This window comes from Pelophylax lessonae (genome assembly GCF_965119305.1).
Source record: "Pelophylax lessonae genome assembly, chromosome: 5".
NCBI classification, from domain to species: Eukaryota; Metazoa; Chordata; class Amphibia; order Anura; family Ranidae; genus Pelophylax; species Pelophylax lessonae.
The window spans coordinates 552310130-552330538 of NC_138772.1; the positions used below are offsets into that span (position 1 = coordinate 552310130).

Here is a 20409-nt window from a genome sequence, read left to right on the forward strand (position 1 = left end):
GACACAGGCTGCATGACAGCGGGGACACAGGCTGCATGACAGCGGGGACACAGGCTGAATGACGATGGGGACATGGGCTGAATGAAGGCCGGACTCAGGCCGCATGACGGCGGGGGACACAGGCTGGATGACAGCGGGGACACAGGCTGAATGACGGCAGGGACACAGGCTGAATGACGGTGGGGTAACAGGCTGGCTGAGTGGGTGACACACCCCTTGCATGCCAAATGGTCAGTGCTTATCCCTGGGGATTTCACAACGGCTGTAGCATGAAGCATGTCTGTCAGTGGTGGGCAGAATAAGCAGCCCTGAGGCTTTGCTGTAGAGGCTGAAACCTGCAATGAAATAGGCACCCTATTAGATGCACTCTAAGGCAGAACCTGCTGTACTGTCCAAAGTAGATCTCAAGTCAAAAGCTTTTTTTATTTTGGATAGTCTAGGCAAAAACACCCGTGTAAATCTGTGTCCTAATGAGGACATTTTCCTTCACTACCTGTCCTGTAGACACAACAGGAAGTGACAGGAAATCCCTCCAAAATCCCCTCTTAGGTAGGTTTGCTAGTAGTAGGGACTTCATTTTTGTAGCATGGTTGGAGTGCTACTTTAAATGGCGTGCTTTTTTTTTTTTTTTTTTTTTTAGTAACAAAGTGTTGTGAAAGATGTTTGCTATTAGTTAATGAAGCAACAAATAGATAAACAGTTTCCGCAAAACAGATACCACAAGACGTGTAAAGAAAGAGGAAGATGGAGGTGCGGACGATAAATAACGGTGGAATCAGACACATAAATCACCATTACAGAGGACATAAGATGAAGATCTGGCAGTGTGTGCTATGGCTCTGCGCAGTCACATTGGATGTGGCTCGATCTCAGTCTCCAGATCAGGAAGAACGGATCAAAGAGGCCCTGGATCTCTACAACCAGAGGGAGGATGTCCTCTATTTCTATAAACCCCTCGAGGACCTTCCAGCCATACTTATGCAGGTGGAGTACAGGGCAAACATAGGGGAGGGATGGGGGCTTCAAAGGCAATAGATTAGGTTTGGGAGGTTTTAAGGGCAATAAATGGGGGGGGGGGATGGGGGCTTCAAAGGCATTCTTGTATTCTTTCAAGGATTTTCCAATATTCTTAAAAATGTATTAACATGTCAATTCCTTAAAAATGTTCAGAAAATATAGAGCATTTTATCCACCTGTCAATCCAGAGCCTCTGGATTATAGACCAGATAAATCTTTAACCACTTGCCTAGAGATGGTACTGCGGCAAAGTGGCTCGTTATCATCTGGCAACGTAGACCTACGTCACCAGACCCTCCCCTCCCTCAGCGGCGCGCGCGCGCTGCTGGAGGCTCGCTCCCACTGTATTCAGACACAGCGGGAGTCGGGCCAGGGGAGGAGAGGCAGTGATCACAGCTGCTCTTCCCCGATCGTCGGGGATCGAGTGAGGAAATCCGCCCGCTTGTGTAAACAAAGCAGGCGGATCTCCTATGTGACAAGGAGTGACAGATTACAGGATTCAGCACAGCTGAACCTGCGATCTGTGTCTGTGTCACACAGTCCCCTCCCCCCACACACGTCAGTAAGCATGAGGCATACATTTAACCCCTTGATCACCAATAAAGTTAACCCCTTCCCTGCCAGTGTCATTATTACAGTAACAGTGCATATTTATAGCACTGATTACTGTAGTAATGTCACCGGTCCCCCCAAAAGTGTCAAAAATGTCAGTTAGGGGTCCGATCTGTCCGCCGCAATGTTGCAATCCCGAAAAAAATTGCAGATCGCCGCCATTACTAGTAAAAACAAATAAACAATGAAAATGACAAATCTTTCCCGTATTTTGTAGACGCGATAACTTTTGCGCAAACCAATCAAAATACGCTTATTGTGATTTTTTTTTTACCAAAAATATGGAGCAGAAAACAAATTGGCCTAAAATGTTAAAAAAATTTGATTTTTAGATTTTTTTGGGGAATGTTATGTATCAGAATGTAAAAAATATTGTTTTTTTTTTTTTTTTTTCAAAATTGTCGCTTTTTTTTTTCAAAAATTAAAAATCACACAGGTGATCAAATACCACTAAAATAAAGCTTTATTTGTGGGGAAAAAAAGGACATACATTTTATTTGGGTACAGCGTCGCACGGCCGCGCAATTGTCCGTTAAAGTGACGCAGTGCCGAATCGCAAAATATAGCCTGGTCAGGAATGGGGTAAAATCTTCCGGTTTTAAAGCAGTTAAAAATACGCTCATTGAGAATTTTTTTGTCAAGGACATGTAGCTAAATACATTTTGGCCTAAATATATGACAAAAATTGAATATATTGGATATTTTTTAACTGTCAAAGTAGAAAATGTCAATTTTTTCTCAAAATTTTTGCTCTTTTTTTATTAATATCGCAAAAAATGAAAAGCGCAGAGGTGATCAAATACCACCAAAAGGAAGCTCTGTTTGTGGGGGGAAAAAAAAAAGATGTAAATTTAGTTTGGGTACGACGTTGCATGACCGCGCGATTGTCAGTTAAAGTCGCGCAGTGCCAAGTTGCAAAAAGTGGCCTGAAAGTTAAGCAGGAAAATCCTCCGGTGGTAAAGTGGTTAATATAGAACGATTTATCTAACTGTCTATCCAGAGCCTCTGGTTTATAAGCCCCGTCCTAAGCCCCGAATCCTAGTGTCGGGTTCACACAATGTAATGTGAGTCTAACTATTTATTCAAATAAACTTTGTCCTATTGTAACGGAGATACGCTATGTTGGATTTGTTTCTCTCCTCCTCCCTAACATAATCTCCCTATCTCTGGGAGCATTATCCCTGGTGGATGATACAATCAAGCAAGATTGCTACCGGATAGAGTTCTGTGGATGTATTACACAATCAAGAGTGGAGTCTATCAAAAGCGAGATTGCTGGGTTTTTCCAGCTAAAGTTCTGGTGAGTCCATTTAGAGCAGGGGTGGGGAACCTGCGGCCCGCACGATCGTTACGTCTGACCCCCCCCCCCCCCCCCCCCCCGTGCCGCTGTGTCAGAAGGAGCCGACGGCTCCCTCCTGACACTGTGAGTCTCTGAAAAGGGTGGACCCGAGCCACAGAGCAGTGCGCCTCGGGCCCGCCCATTCGCTATTGTCTCACGGATCCTCCTCCTCCTCCTCCTTGGCTAATGCCACGATGTGGTCTCTCTGCATTAAAAGGGGGCACGATGTGGTCTCTCTGCATTGAAAGGGGGCACACTGTGGTCTCTCTGCATTGAAAGGGGGCACGCTGTGGTCTCTCTGCATTAAAAGGGGGCATGATGTGGTCTCTGCATTGAAAGGGGGCACGCTGTGGTCTCTCTGCATTGAAAAGGGGCACGCTGTGGTCTCTCTGCATTAAAAGGGGGCATGATGTGGTCTCTCTGCATTGAAAGGGGGCACGCTGTGGTCTCTCTGCATTGAAAAGGGGCACGCTGTGGTCTCTCTGCATTGAAAGGGGGCACGCTGTGGTCTCTCTGCATTGAAAGGGGGCACGCTGAGGTCTCTCTGCATTAAAAGGGGGCATGCTGTGGTCTCTCTGCATTGAAAGGGGGCACGCTGTGGTCAGTCTGCATTGAAAGGGGGCACGCTGTGGTCTCTCTGCATTGAAAGGGGGCACGCTGTGGTCAGTCTGCATTGAAAGGGGGCACGCTGTGGTCAGTCTGCATTGAAAGGGGGCACGCTGTGGTCTCTTTGCATTGAAAGGGGGCACGCTGTGGTCAGTCTGCATTGAAAGGGGGCACGCTGTGGTCTCTCTGCATTGAAAAGGGGCACGCTGTGGTCTCTCTGCATTGAAAGGGGGCATGATGTGGTCTCTCTGCATTGAAAGGGGGCATGATGTGGTCTCTCTGCATTGAAAGGGGGCACGCTGTGGTCTCTCTGCATTGAAAAGGGGCACGCTGTGGTCTCTCTGCATTGAAAAGGGGCACGCTGTGGTCTCTCTGCATTGAAAGGGGGCACGCTGTGGTCTCTCTGCATTGAAAGGGGGCACGCTGTGGTCAGTCTGCATTGAAAGGGGGCACGCTGTGGTCTCTTTGCATTGAAAGGGGGCACGCTGTGGTCAGTCTGCATTAAAGGGGGCACGCTGTGGTCTCTCTGCATTGAAAGGGGCACGCTGTGGTCTCTCTGCATTGAAAGCGGGCACGCTGAGGTCTCTCTGCATTAAAAGGGGGCATGCTGTGGTCTCTCTGCATTGAAAGGGGGCACGCTATGGTCAGTCTGCATTGAAAGGGGGCATGCTGTGGTCTCTCTGCATTGAAAGGGGGCACGCTGTGGTCTCTCTGCATTGAAAGGGGGCACGCTGTGGTCTCTCTGCATTGAAAGCGGGCACGCTGAGGTCTCTCTGCATTAAAAGGGGGCATGCTGTGGTCTCTCTGCATTGAAAGGGGGCACGATGTGGTCTCTCTGCATTGAAAGGGGGCACGCTGTGGTCTCTCTGCATTGAAAGGGGGCACGGTGTGGTCTCTCTGCATTAAAAGGGGGCACGACGTGGTCTCTGCATTGAAAGGGGGCACGCTGTGGTCTCTCTGCATTGAAAAGGGGCACGCTGTGGTCTCTCTGCATTAAAAGGGGGCATGATGTGGTCTCTGCATTGAAAGGGGGCACGCTGTGGTCTCTCTGCATTGAAAAGGGGCACGCTGTGGTCTCTCTGCATTGAAAGGGGGCACGCTGTGGTCTCTTTGCATTGAAAGGGGGCACGCTGTGGTCAGTCTGCATTGAAAGGGGGCACGCTGTGGTCTCTCTGCATTGAAAAGGGGCACGCTGTGGTCTCTCTGCATTGAAAGGGGGCATGATGTGGTCTCTCTGCATTGAAAGGGGGCACGCTGTGGTCTCTCTGCATTGAAAAGGGGCACGCTGTGGTCTCTCTGCATTGAAAAGGGGCACGCTGTGGTCTCTCTGCATTGAAAGGGGGCACGCTGTGGTCTCTCTGCATTGAAAGGGGGTACGCTGTGGTCAGTCTGCATTGAAAGGGGGCACGCTGTGGTCTCTTTGCATTGAAAGGGGGCACGCTGTGGTCAGTCTGCATTGAAAGGGGGCACGCTGTGGTCTCTCTGCATTGAAAGGGGGCACGATGTGGTCTCTCTGCATTGAAAGGGGGCACGCTGTGGTCTCTCTGCATTGAAAGGGGGCACGCTGTGGTCTCTCTGCATTGAAAGCTGGCACGCTGAGGTCTCTCTGCATTAAAAGGGGGCATGCTGTGGTCTCTCTGCATTGAAAGGGGGCACGCTATGGTCAGTCTGCATTGAAAGGGGGCATGCTGTGGTCTCTCTGCATTGAAAGGGGGCACGCTGTGGTCAGTCTGCATTGAAAGGGGGCACGCTGTGGTCTCTTTGCATTGAAAGGAGGCACGCTGTGGTCTCTCTGCATTGAAAAGGGCACGCTGTGGTCTCTCTGCATTGAAAGGGGGCACGATGTGGTCTCTCTGCATTGAAAGGGGGCACGCTGTGGTCTCTCTGCATTGAAAGGGGGCATGCTGTGGTCTCTCTGCATTAAAAGGGGGCATGCTGTGGTCTCTCTGCATTGAAAGGGGGCACGCTGTGGTCAGTCTGCATTGAAAGGGGGCACGTTGTGGTCTCTCTGCATTGAAAGGGGGCACGCTGTGGTCAGTCTGCATTGAAAGGGGGCACGCTGTGGTCAGTCTGCATTGAAAGGGGGCACGCTGAGGTCTCTCTGCATTAAAAGGGGGCACGATGTGGTCTCTCTGCATTGAAAGGGGGCACGCTGTGGTCTCTCTGCATTGAAAGGGGGCACGCTGTGGTCTCTCTGCATTAAAAGGGGGCACGATGTGGTCTCTGCATTGAAAGGGGGCACGCTGTGGTCTCTCTGCATTGAAAAGGGGCACGCTGTGGTCTCTCTGCATTAAAAGGGGGCATGATGTGGTCTCTGCATTGAAAGGGGGCACGCTGTGGTCTCTCTGCATTGAAAAGGGGCACGCTGTGGTCTCTCTGCATTAAAAGGGGGCATGATGTGGTCTCTCTGCATTGAAAGGGGGCACGCTGTGGTCTCTCTGCATTGAAAAGGGGCACGCTGTGGTCTCTCTGCATTGAAAGGGGGCACGATGTGGTCTCTCTGCATTGAAAGGGGGCACGCTGTGGTCTCTCTGCATTGAAAGGGGGCACGCTGAGGTCTCTCTGCATTAAAAGGGGGCATGCTGTGGTCTCTCTGCATTGAAAGGGGGCACGCTGTGGTCAGTCTGCATTGAAAGGGGGCACGCTGTGGTCTCTCTGCATTGAAAGGGGGCACGCTGTGGTCAGTCTGCATGGAAAGGGGGCACGCTGTGGTCAGTCTGCATTGAAAGGGGGCACGCTGTGGTCTCTTTGCATTGAAAGGGGGCACGCTGTGGTCAGTCTGCATTGAAAGGGGGCACGCTGTGGTCTCTCTGCATTGAAAAGGGGCACGCTGTGGTCTCTCTGCATTGAAAGGGGGCACACTGTGGTCTCTCTGCATTGAAAAGGGGCACGCTGTGGTCCCTCTGCATTGAAAGGGGGCACGATGTGGTCTCTCTGCATTGAAAGGGGGCACGCTGTGGTCTCTCTGCATTGAAAGGGGGCACGCTGAGGTCTCTCTGCATTAAAAGGGGCACGCTGTGGTCTCTCTGCATTGAAAGGGGGCACGCTGTGGTCAGTCTGCATTGAAAGGGGGCACGCTGTGGTCTCTTTGCATTGAAAGGGGGCACGCTGTGGTCAGTCTGCATTGAAAGGGGGCACGCTGTGGTCTCTCTGCATTGAAAGGGGGCACGCTGAGGTCTCTCTGTATTAAAAGGGGGCATGCTGTGGTCTCTCTGCATTGAAAGGGGGCACGCTGTGGTCAGTCTGCATTGAAAGGGGGCATGCTGTGGTCTCTCTGCATTGAAAGGGGGCACGCTGTGGTCAGTCTGCATTGAAAGGGGGCACGCTGTGGTCTCTTTTCATTGAAAGGGGGCACGCTGAGGTCTCTCTGCATTAAAAGGGGGCACGATGTGGTCTCTCTGCATTGAAAGGGGGCACGCTGTGGTCTCTCTGCATTGAAAGGGGGCACGCTGTGGTCTCTCTGCATTAAAAGAGGGCACGATGTGGTCTCTCTGCATTGAAAGGGGGCACGCTGTGGTCTCTCTGCATTGAAAGGGGGCACGCTGTGGTCTCTCTGCATTGAAAGGGGGCACGCTGTGGTCTCTCTGCATTAAAAGAGGGCACGATGTGGTCTCTCTGCTTTGAAAGGGGGCACGCTGTGGTCTCTCTGCATTGAAAGGGGGCACGCTGTGGTCTCTCTGCATTGAAAGGGGGCACGCTGTGGTCTCTCTGCATTGAAAGGGGGCACGCTGTGGTCTCTCTGCAATGAAAGGGGGCACGCTGTGGTCTCTCTGCATTGAAAGGGGGCACGCTGTGGTCTCTCTGCATTGAAAGGGGGCACGCTGAGGTCTCTCTGCATTAAAAGGGGGCACGCTGTGTTCTCTCTGCATTGAAAGGGGGCACGCTGTGGTCTCTCTGCATTGAAAGGGGGCACGCTGTGGTCTCTCTGCATTGAAAGGGGGCACGCTGTGGTCTCTCTGCATTAAAAGAGGGCACGATGTGGTCTCTCTGCTTTGAAAGGGGGCACGCTGTGGTCTCTCTGCATTGAAAGGGGGCACGCTGTGGTCTCTCTGCATTGAAAGGGGGCACGCTGTGGTCTCTCTGCATTGAAAGGGGGCACGCTGTGGTCTCTCTGCATTGAAAAGGGGCACGCTGTAGTCTCTCTGCATTAAAGGGGGCACAATGTGGTCTCTCTGCATTGAAAGGGGGCACGCTGTGGTCTCTCTGCATTGAAAGGGGGCACGCTGAGGTCTCTCTGCATTAAAAGGGGGCACGCTGTGTTCTCTCTGCATTGAAAGGGGGCACGCTGTGGTCAGTCTGCATTGAAAGGGGGCACGCTGTGGTCACTCTGCATTGAAAGGGGGCACGCTGTGGTCAAATATAACAGGCTAATTTTTAAGTTGATAATTTTGTACGGCCCCCAAATGATGTTACAAGAATCCAAATGGCCCTTGGCAGATAAAAGGTTCCCCACCCCTTATTTAGAGAGAAAGCCTGCACGGATGGTGGGATCTCCACGTGTGGACACCAAGAGCACTTTATGATTTATATTGGTACCTTTTGCACATTTGCACAAATTATCACTGGAATATCTTTTTGAAGCATTTTATGGACTGATTATGGGACTAGATTGATTTTTTGACAAACAGTTAATTTTTTTATATATATTTTCGTATTATATACAGTACTTCGATGGAGTGTTTGTTTTAAGTTTTGTTGCACACATTGGTACAAGGTCATAGTAACACTAATATTTTAGTGTTCTAATTTTTTCAAATAATTATTGATTCTTTATTTATTTTTTATACAAGTCACTTTATAGATTTATGCACTTTAATCACCTATAATTATTTTGTTATTTAACTGCCATCTAGTGGTCAGTTAATTTATTGAATTAAGCACACCTATTGAATTTTAGTTGGATTTTTGCTATATTTGCACAATATACTGTACTTCTAAATAATATGTTTGGTCTACCACTACATTGATACATATCATTTTTTACACGCCATTGGAAGTTTATCACTACATGAGTTTAGGTTTACAGTATTTATTTGCACTTTAATACACTCTTTTTGCACTTTATCATAAATTTTCCAGCGTGCAGAATTGTTTCTATATTTTTGTCCATTTTTATATATTTTACCGAACTAGGTCAAATAGTTGGTAGTTTTTGCCTTTAGGTCTTTAGGTTTTGTCTTTATAATCTCCACATCTTATATAGAGTTAGCATTATACTTTGCACTGGCACAATCATTACATTTTGACTAAATGAGTCCATCCAAAGAATTATTTTTGCGAGAGTTGGGTCTAAATAGAGTTTGCGCTAGTCTTATTTTCTGGTCTTTATATGTAGTATATCTACAGTTAACCAGCAGCATTTTTTATTAAACCAACTTATATGTAGATTGATCCTATATGCGAATTGTCCTAAATTTCATCCAAAGTTGACATCCGAAGCGCTTGATTATATATTTCAATATTTCCGGGTTACTTAAAGTAATCTGAAATGTCTATTTGTATCCTTCCATCCTCAATTTTTTTTTTCCCAGGAGGAAACAAAGGATGAAATCCTGAGATTTGGAATAATGGAGACGAGGTGTCTGAAGTCGGAGGGAGGTGACGCAGCGCAGTGTGAATTTAAACCGGATGGGGTGAGTTTTATCTGAGAGTATTTCATGTGAAATACAAATCTTTGTATTGACTGAAAGCCACTTGCAGATGAAAGGTGATATGAATGATACAGAATAATACAATGTAACAATAATATCACTTAGTATCTGATGTCTGTGACAGCTCCATCACTGGAAGCACATATGTGTGCAACATGTAGGCATTAAGGACCAACCGCCCCGCCGCTGCACATATGTGTTACATGGTCAGAAAGAAGTTAAGACTAACATTGATCAAAGTAAAATAAACTTTGTTTTTTTTCTCTTATTTTGTCCGCAGAAGTCGCCATTACTTTTATGTGATATTTTGCTTACAGTATATAGATAGTTTGATAGTTTGGCCCAACTCAATTATTTAAAGTGAAATTAAACCGTCCGTGAATTCTACTTTTAAGGATTTCAGATAACTTGCAGCAGCAAACAATCTCTTGCAAACATGGGAACGACATTTTATTGAGAAAAGATCTTAGAGCCCTACAGAGCCGGTGTCCTGTCGAATAATGCCTCCCCGTCGAAAAATGCATCCGACCAACTGCGCATGCTCAGTAAATGACGTCACTCCATGCGACAGAAATCTGTTCTTATTGGGCGGATTATTCTTATTTAAGATTCTTATTGGCAAATGGCGGGAATATTGTGTGATTACAGAACACACAGTTCTGATCGGGACACATAAAGGGGAACTCTGACCGAACTCATAAAGGGGAACTCTGACCATGGCTCATAAAGGGGAACTCTGACCATGGCTCATAAAGGGGAACTCTGACCATGGCTCATAAAGGGGAGCTCTGACCATGGCTCATAAAGGGGAGCTCTGACCATGGCTCATAAAGGGGAACTCTGACCATGGCTCATGTCCACACCCAGTCCAGATGTTTAACGTGTTCTTCTAATGCAGCTATGTCCAAACTGTGGCCTTCCAACTGTTCAGGAACTATAATTCCCATCATGCCTAGTTATGTCTGTGAATGGTCAGAGATTTACAATGCCTCATGGGAATTGTAGTTCCTGAACAGCTGGAGGGCCATAGTTTGGACACCCCTGTTCTAATGTCTTGGAAGGTAAACTAACACAGCCTCAAAACGGAAGTCACCAAGACATCTTTTTATTAAGTGCTGGAAGGTGCTAGGGGTGTTACTAAGGCCAAAAGGCATGCAATTCAATTTGAACTGTCCTAAGGGCGTGATAAAGGCGTCTTCTCTCGATCTTGGTCCCACATCAGGACTTGCCTGTAGCCATTGGCCAAATCCAGGGTGGAGAAGAACTTGCCTTATCCAAGGGCCATTAGAGATTCCTCGACCCAAGGAAGTGGGTAGGCATCCGGGTGGGTGGATGCATTGAGCTTAAAGTGGTTGTAAAATCAGAAGGCTTTTTATCTTAATGCATTCTTTGCATTAGGATAAAAAACCTTCTATGTGCAGCAGCCCCTCTCAGCCCCTCTAATACTTACCTAAGGTCCATCTAGATCCAGCGATGTTGCACGAGAGACTCAGCTGCCCGGGACTCTCCCACCTCATTGGTTGAGACGGCAGCGTGGCACCATTGGCTTCCACTGCTGTCAAAGTCAGTGAGCCAATGAGGAGATGGGGGCGGGGCCAAACTGCGGCTCTGTGTCTGAATGGAAACACAGAGCAGCGGCTCAGCTCAGGTGCCCCCATAGCAAGCTGCTTGCTGTGGGGGCACTCAACAGGAGAGAGGGCCAGGAGTGCTACAGAGGGACCCAAGAAGAGGAGAATCTGGGCTGCTCTGTGCAAAACCAGTACAGAGCAGGTAAGTATAAAATGTTTGTTATTTTTAAAGGAAAAAAAAAACAGAGACTTTAGTATCACTTTAAGGTAGTCAATGCAGAACCGTAGACTTCCATCCTTCTTCTGCACCCACTGCAAGGGACATATCCTGCCGACTACACCAAGTGTAGGTGTGGTGCAGCGTGCTGCGGCAACAATACACACAGTCCAAGTGCAAGGAAAGAACTTGTATTGAAATAATGTAAAGACAGTTGACAAATAACCCCAGGGGGAAGGCAGCCCAACCAGGAACACTCACAGGTCCGACAGCGTGTAGGGAGCAGGATTCAGAAGAACTGACAGCAGTCGTTGAGAGGGGCAGAATGCGGCCTGGCCATCTTGCGCCCAAGCAGGGAAATGTCCAGAGAATTTGCAAGCCCTAAGCTTTCCCTCCTCGTCAGGAACCTTTCCTTGCCGCTAGTTCTGTCCTTACCAGACGGGGTACCTGTCCCTACCCTACCAACTTGCAAAATGCGAGCTAAGCTCTGTCTGACCCAAGATGGCTGCTAGAGTCACCTGGTACAGCGACAACCAGTTGGATCGCTTACCCAGTGACCAAGGAAACCATAGAGGAGCCATGTTGCTCTTGACTTCCTCTCGAACCAGAGTGCCGCTGTGAAAAAGTGCCACCTGCAGGGGAGAAAGTTGATTGCACCTACCTACAAGTCCAGTACAGTAAACTGAGTGCTAAGTATGAGGGTCGGCCTGCGTGATCACATGATCCTAATGTAACACAATTGTAGCCTCCTGCCACTGACTTCCAATGATCTCAGAGAGGGGCGGGCACAGACAGCAGATTATTTGGAGTGTCGGTCTTAGGAGATCAGTGCATTGGTATAGGTGAGAGACATTCAGCTCTTATTTTATCTGAATACGCAGGAAGTCAAAATCTGTGATCTGAACCTGACTGCACCCGGCAAAGAGAACCTGCAGTGTGACATCATAACCAGGGTAAGAGACCGACACAAAATCCATCCTCACCACCTGCTGGAGGACTCTGCTCCTTCCTCTATAACTCTCCTCTCCTGAAATGCTCTGCACTGCTGGAGGACTCTGCTCCTTCCTCTATAACTCTCCTGTCCTGAAATGCTCTGCACTGCTGGAGGACTCTGCTCCTTCCTCTATAACTTTCCTCTCCTGAAATACTCTGCACTGCTGGAGGACTCTGCTCCTTCCTCTATAACTCTCCTCTACTGAAATGCTCTGCACTGCTGGAAGACTCTGCTCCTTCCTCTATAACTCTCTTCCCCTGAAATACTCTGTTCTGACCTCTGTGTATGGGTGGTAATGAATTGTGTGGGAGGAGCCTCTGCTTCCTGCATTGTTTTTTGGAAAAATTATATTTCACTGCATTTAAAAAAACTAAACAGTAAAGTTAGCTCATTTTTTTTTTTATATTGCGAAAGATGATATCACGTTGAGTAAATAGATACCTAACATGTTACAGTTTAAAATTGCGCACAACCGCGGAATGGCGACAAACTACAGTCAATAAAAATCTCCATAGACGACGCTTTAACATTTTTTAACGGTTACCAGTTAAGAGTTAGAGAGTAGCTCTTTTTTGTAAATGAATACTCTCGCTCTGGCGATCGCAGCGATACCTCACATGTGTGGTTTGAACAGCAATTTAATTTGCGGGCGCGACTTCTGTATACCTTTTCTTTCGTGTGCGAGCTCACGGCGACGGGGGGGCGGCTACAAATTATTTATTTTTTTCTATTTATTTAATTTATTTTTTTAATTTTAGCACAGGTTTTTTTTTTTTTTAATTACTGATCACTTTTATTGCTGTCACAAGCATCCCTTATGACAATAAAAGGCAGTGACAGGTCCTCTTTATGGAGGATTCGGGGGTCTAAAAGACCCCAAACCCCTCCACTACACTTCCATGTATTCAAAATGCCAAAAACTGCACTTTTGAATACACTCACTTTTTAAATTTGGTGCCTTTAGCAGCCGAGTAACCCAGACGTGACGTCATGGACGCCGCCTCCGAGTTACGTCATCAGAGACCCGATCGAAGCCTCATCTGGCTTTGATCAGGACTCCATCCAGCCAGCGGAACGGGAGACCCGGGCAGAGCCGCGGAAGGCGGCGGGAGGGGGGGGGGGGGCGTCCCCTCCCGCTCGCTGGGGTAACGGCTGAGCTGCTCTCGAGCCACATCGGTCATTACTGCCGGAAAGCCGACCGACAGGTCTAAAAAACAGTACTGGGATGGTGGCTCTAGCTGCAGGCATTACCCCGGTACAACCACTTAAAGTCAGCCAACGTACATTTACGACGGTTTGCGTTAAATGGTTAAATAAGCTGTACTGTACTGCAGAACAATCTTCAGGGCCCTTCCTGGCACCCCCTTTGTTCCTATTCTTCCCCCAGTATTTATGGTCAATCCCAGGATGCACTGCGGTGGTACCTTCCCACTGGGACTGCCATAAAACCTAATGTGTCACTGGCTGTGTTTCCTCCACTGTCCAACAAGCTCCCTCATTGGATACAGTGGGGACACTCCCTCAGACCCAGTGAATCACACTAGGAAACATGTGACAGGAAAACTAACAGATCAGGCTCCCCTGATAGGCAGAAAGAGCAATGGATGCTTTTACCTAGCACCTACCTAGGAGGGTGATACACACAGGTTGCACAGATTGGTCTTTACTGCATAGAATGTCTGTACAGTAAGTGCACGGTTGTTTTCCTGTCTCCTCAGTGTGGTTGGTTTTATCTCAGCAGTTCTTCGGCAGGGTGGTGACATTTCTGGGCCCCTCCCCCTGAATGTTAAACAGACTTCTAATGTAATTATTGGGAAATCTCACTTTTTCCTTCAGATTTCAAGGCAGGAACGTCCCAGGAGAGCCTCCGGCAAAATACGACGCTGTCCAGGCTGTAGAAGCCCCATTGGAAGTGCACCAAACAGGCCCATTGCTGGTGTACCAGGCATAAAATAGCAGGCGGCCCTCCAGTGAAGAGAAGAGAAATGGATTCTATGGAACGTTCTCTATGAAATGTCACATAAAGGAGTAAAATAAAGAATGAAATAATGGGACTCTCTGAATTGTCATTGATGCGCCAAATCCTATGTCATATCCTATTCTATATACCATCCTTCCTATCCTATATTATAACTTATTCTATATACCATCCTTCCTATCCTATATCATATCCTATTCTATATACCACCCTTCCTATCCTATATTATATCCTATTCTATATACCATCCTTCCTATCCTATATCATATCCTATTCTATATCTCATCCTTCCTATCCTATATTATATCCTATTCTATATACCACCCTTCCTATCCTATATTATATCCTATTCTATATACCATCCTTCCTATTCTATACTATATCCTATTCTGTATACCATCCTTCCTATCCTATATTATATCCTATTCTATATACCATCATTCCCATATTATATCCTATTCTATATACCATCCTTCCAATCCTATATTATATACTATTCTATTTACCATCATTCCTATATTATATCCTATTCTATATACCATCCTTCCTATCCTATATTATATCCTATTCTATATACCACCCTTCCTATCCTATATTATATCCTATTAAATATACCATCCTTCCTATTCTATACTATATCCTATTCTGTATACCACCCTTCCTATCCTATATTATATCCTATTCTATATACCATCCTTCCTATTCTATACTATATCCTATTCTGTATACCATCCTTCCTATCCTATATTAAATCCTATTCTATATACCATCCTTCCTATATTATATCCTATTCTATATACCATCCTTCCTATCCTATATTATATCCTATTATATATCTCATCCTTCCTATCCTATATTATATCCTATTCTATATACCACCCTTCCTATCCTATATTATAACCTATTCTATATACCATCCTTCCTATCCTATATTATATCCTATTCTATATCTCATCCTTCCTATCCTATATTATATCCTATTCTATATACCAACCTTCCTATCCTATATTATATCCTATTATATAAACCATCCTTCCTATCCTATTTTATATCCTATTCTATATCTCATCCTTCCTATCCTACATTATATCCTATTCTATATCTCATCCTTCCTATTCTATATTATATCCTATTCTATATCTCATCCTTCCTATCCTATATTATATCCTATTCTATATACCAACCTTCCTATCCTATATTATATCCTATTCTATATACCACCCTTCCTATCCTATATTATATCCTATTATATAAACCATCCTTCCTATCCTATTTTATATCCTATTCTATATCTCATCCTTCCTATCCTACATTATATCCTATTCTATATCTCATCCTTCCTATTCTATATTATATCCTATTCTATATCTCATCCTTCCTATCCTATATTATATCCTATTCTATATACCAACCTTCCTATCCTATATTATATCCTATTCTATATACCACCCTTCCTATCCTTTATTATATCCTATTATATAAACCATCCTTTCTATCCTATATTATATCCTATTCTATATACCACCCTTCCTATCCTATATTACCTATATTATATCCTATTCTATATACCATTCTTCCAACCCTATATTATATCCTATTCTATATACCATCCTTCCTATCCTATATTATATCCTATTCTATATACCACCCTTCCTATCCTATATTATATCCTATTCTATATACCATCTTTCCCGTCCTATATTATAACCTATTCTATATACCATCCTTCCTATCCTATATTATATCCGATTCTATATACCATCCTTCCTATCCTATATTATATCCTATTCTATATACCATCATTCCTATATTATATCCTATTCTATATACCATCCTTCCAATCCTATATTATATACTATTCTATTTACCATCATTCCTATATTATATCCTATTCTATATACCATCCTTCCTATCCTATATTATATCCTATTCTATATACCACCCTTCCTATCCTATATTATATCCTATTAAATATACCATCCTTCCTATTCTATACTATATCCTATTCTGTATACCATCCTTCCTATCCTATATTAAATCCTATTCTATATACCATCCTTCCTATATTATATCCTATTCTATATACCATCCTTCCTATCCTATATTATATCCTATTCTATATCTCATCCTTCCTATCCTATATTATATCCTATTCTATATACCACCCTTCCTATCCTATATTATAACCTATTCTATATACCATCCTTCCTATCCTATATTATATCCTATTCTATATCTCATCCTTCCTATCCTACATTATATCCTATTCTATATCTCATCCTTCCTATTCTATATTATATCCTATTCTATATCTCATCCTTCCTATCCTATATTATATCCTATTCTATATACCAACCTTCCTATCCTATATTATATCCTATTCTATATACCACCCTTCCTATCCTTTATTATATCCTATTATATAAACCATCCTTTCTATCCTATATTATATCCTATTCTATATACCACCCTTCCTATCCTATATTACCTATATTATATCCTATTCTATATACCATTCTTCCTACCCTATATTATATCCTATTCTATATACCATCCTTCCTATCCTATATTATATCCTATTCTATATACCACCCTTCCTATCCTATATTATATCCTATTCTATATACCATCTTTCCCGTCCTATATTATAACCTATTCTATATACCATCCTTCCTATCCTATATTATATCCGATTCTATATACCATCCTTCCTATCCTATATTATATCCTATTATATATATATATATATATATATATATATATATATATATATATATATATATATATACAGTATATAAATATATTGTTCCTATCCTATATCCTGTTCTATGTGCCAGCCTTCCCTTTCAATCAGAGATCGTATTCTATCCTTTCTTATATCCTACCTATTATTATCTTATATCTTCTGCTATTCTATATCCTTCCCTTCCTATCTCGTATCTTATTCTATATGTGATAATGATTTCTAGGCAACCCCAAATCTGAGATAAGAACACCAGGATACTCTTATTATTGTAGCACTGTCTCCGCAGGGCCTGCTGAATAATGGCTTTACGGGCTCCCTGGTTACCAGCACACGGTTACCTTAAGATATAGTTTGTGGATCCCTCCTTGCTCCTGATGACACAAATAAACAGTCTAGGGTGTTTTTTTTTTTTTTGTATGTTTATTTGGAACTGGGATAGGAGAAGGGAGTAGTGGGATACTCCAGTTTTATTTATATTAGTTGAGGACTTCTATCTCTAAGCCTTCTAGGTTGGAAACAGCTAGGCTGCTTAATCCACACTGCCACAAGTGTAGAAAGGGTTAAGTCTCTTGCTCTTTACTTCCTAGCAAAATGACTTAGTGGATGATAACTTATCTTTAGGACACTCTCCCTATCATCTCCTTTCAACCGACACCCACCCGTCCACTGACTATCCTAGGAGCAGGGGTGGTCCCCCTCAGGTCAGGCCCCTTGACATGAGATTCTGTACTCACTGTACCGCAGAGATAGATTCTCCAGTGTCTGCCCTCTTAGTCAGCTCCTCTGGACCATTCCGAGTAACACCTCACTCACTACCACCCCAAAAATCCCCCAGATTTTTTTAGGTAAAGTGCCTCCCCCCAATTCCCAAACTCAATGATCCCTAACACTTCAAATCCCAAGTGCACCGATCAACTCAGTATCATTAATCTTTCTTCGCACATTCTCACAGACATTGAAACACAACTTTTGCACAAAGGCCTCACTTTTTGCCCAGACGCCAGTCTCGACAAATTTGAGACCATAAATGATATACACCTCTTCACCCGTAAACTCTTGTTAAAGAGCATGTATTCTAAAAAAACTAGTGACACCACACACACTCAAAAAGAACGACAAGCTCTGACCAACCTAGAGGCTCTCCTTGAGGAGAATGAACCTTTAGATTTGATTGATGGCCTCGATATTGAAATGTTGCTATCCCAGGTAGAGGACCCTGACCCCCTGGCGCCTCCAATATCGTCTGAACAAAAACTCTTAAAAAAGCCATCTAACATCTACCCGTCACCCAGCTCTAACCAGGCTATAGCTTCCTTTTTAAGAGTTACCTCAAGGGAGATTAAAGCTTTGAGAATAGATTACACGGATATGAGAGCCCAAGGGAACACCTCCATGGAGGAGAAAAAAGCTCTGTATAATTTGCGCAACAACCATGAGTTGACAATAAAGCCATCCGACAAGGGTGGCAATATTGTCCTCATGGATAACAGCCAGTACACTGATATGTGCTTTCGCATCTTAAAAAACACGAGTGGTATCGTCCAATAAACAAAACCGTAATTGAGAGATTTAAGAAGGACTTTTACAACCTTGTTGATGAAGCCTACTACAGCAATGTCATCCCAAAAACAACCTGGGATTTCGTGAGAACCACCCACCCACGTATCCCCACTTTCTATGCCCTCCCGAAAGTCCATAAAAGCATATCAGATCCGACAGGAAGACCCATTATATCAGGAAATGGGGCAATTACTGAAAATCTCAGTAAGCTCATTGACCAACATCTCAGGCCTATTGTAGCCAATCTCCCATCGTATATTCAAGATACAATCCACATGCTACGCATTTTGGAAAATATCCACATACCACCAAATGCCAGTCTAGTTACTATAGACGTGGAATCACTCTATAGCTCAATACCCCATACCCTGGGACTGGCAGCTATACGTAAGGCCATGATGAGAACTAATGAGATTGATGGAACATTCCAAAATTTCATTCTATCTGCCTTGGACTTTATCCTAAGACATAATGTCTTTTGTTTTGCTGGCTCCCACTACCTCCAGGTTCAGGGCGTTGCCATGGGCACCTGTTGTGCTCCTGCATACGCCAACCTGTACCTGGGGGAGTGGGAGCGAAATCTCTTCCTGTCTGAAGAATTCACGATATATGCGGACCACATACCTATGTGGTACCGCTACATCGATGATATTTTTATGATATGGGATGGACCCCCTTCTCTCCTCTTGAAGTGCATGGATCCCATAAACTGCAATGACCTAAATGTAAAATTCACAGTTGAGCATAGCACCTCCTCAGTGACTTTTCTTGATCTCAGGATAGTCAGGGGGGATAATGACATGCTGCACTGTGAGCTCTTCAGAAAATCAACCTCAGGCAACACTATCCTGAATGCCTCGAGTTCACACCCTAAGCCACTAGTAGATTCCATCCCATACTCTCAATACTTGAGAGCTAGACGAATATGTACCACGGAGGAGGCGTTTGCTGCAGAGGCTAAAATTATACAAAAAAGGCTTTCAGCAAGGGGATACACCCCAAAATGTTTGAAACGAGCTTTTAAAAAAGCAAAAACTCGATCCCGCTGGGATCTTCTCTCATACAAAAATAAAAATGAAGTGGAGGGCTCGAGTGACACTACTACGAGAGTCATAACCAAATATTCTCAAGGACACCATAACGTTAGGAAGATTTTAAAAAAGTACTGGCATGTGTTGACATCCGACCCGTCGATTAGTCCCTTTATTTCAGAGGCACCGCAGATAACCTTTAAACGAGCTCCTTCCCTGTCTGATGCCCTTGTGAGTAGCGAATACAGGGGCAGGTCAAGAAAGGACCCATGCACACATTTGGGCACATTCCCTTGTGGATCTTGTGCCCAATGTCGGTATATTAACACCAAGAAAAATATCATACTGCCTAATGGAAAAAACTTTTGTCCAAAACATTATGTGAATTGCCAGACTATAGCAGTCGTATATCTACTGTCTTGTGATTGCGGCTGCTATTATATTGGTAAAACTATCCAAAGATTCGGGAAACGGATTGGTCAACACATGTCTAGCATTAAAAAGAAAGATCCAGAAGTACCACTAGGTAGACACTCAGCTCTGGTACATGGTGCCAATATTCCACATATAAAATTCTTAGCATTGGATCGAATCCACCCCAGCTCCCGCGGAGGGGATCTCAACAAGTTCCTCCTCCAGCGTGAGCTTCGTTGGATTTCTGACCTAAATGCCACTTCTCCACCAGGATTAAATGAAGCCTTCAACTTTAAGCCATTCCTCCCCGGCTTCAGCTCAGGGCGTTTCGAGTGGGATCTCTAGCCTCCTTTGATGGATGGGAGGAGGGGTGTGTGGGAAAGTGTTGAATGGGATCTTTAGCTTCTTTGATGGTTGGGAATAGAGATATGTGGGAAAGTGTACTAATTCTCTGGAATAACACCCAGATTTGTCAAATAAGAACTTTTCCAAATAGCTCACAAGCTAGAAAATATTCTAAGATATTCAACTCTTAACGCACATTCCCCCTTTTTCCCACCTATCTTTGCTTCCCTATCTCTATTTTGTTTTTTTCTCACCAAATATTTTCTTTACAAAATACTCTTACCCATCTATTTGTATGATTTTTACGCTTTAATATGGTCGCATCATATGC

General features: G+C 44.5%; 1 protein-coding gene across 1 annotated transcript in view; it reads left to right on the top strand.

The window, feature by feature from the left end:
* Nucleotides 1-693: 693 nt before the first annotated feature.
* LOC309555658 (cathelicidin-6-like) overlaps nt 694-20409 on the top strand; it is a gene marked incomplete at its 3' end in the record, with an annotated part of 47859 nt that continues 28143 nt past the window's right edge. Inside the window, exons 1-2 of the mRNA XM_082257691.1 lie at nt 694-984; nt 9106-9207. Of these exons, the coding sequence (XP_082113817.1) occupies nt 745-984; nt 9106-9207 (342 nt within the window). The 5' untranslated portion in view covers nt 694-744. The remainder of the gene's footprint in view (nt 985-9105; nt 9208-20409) is intronic.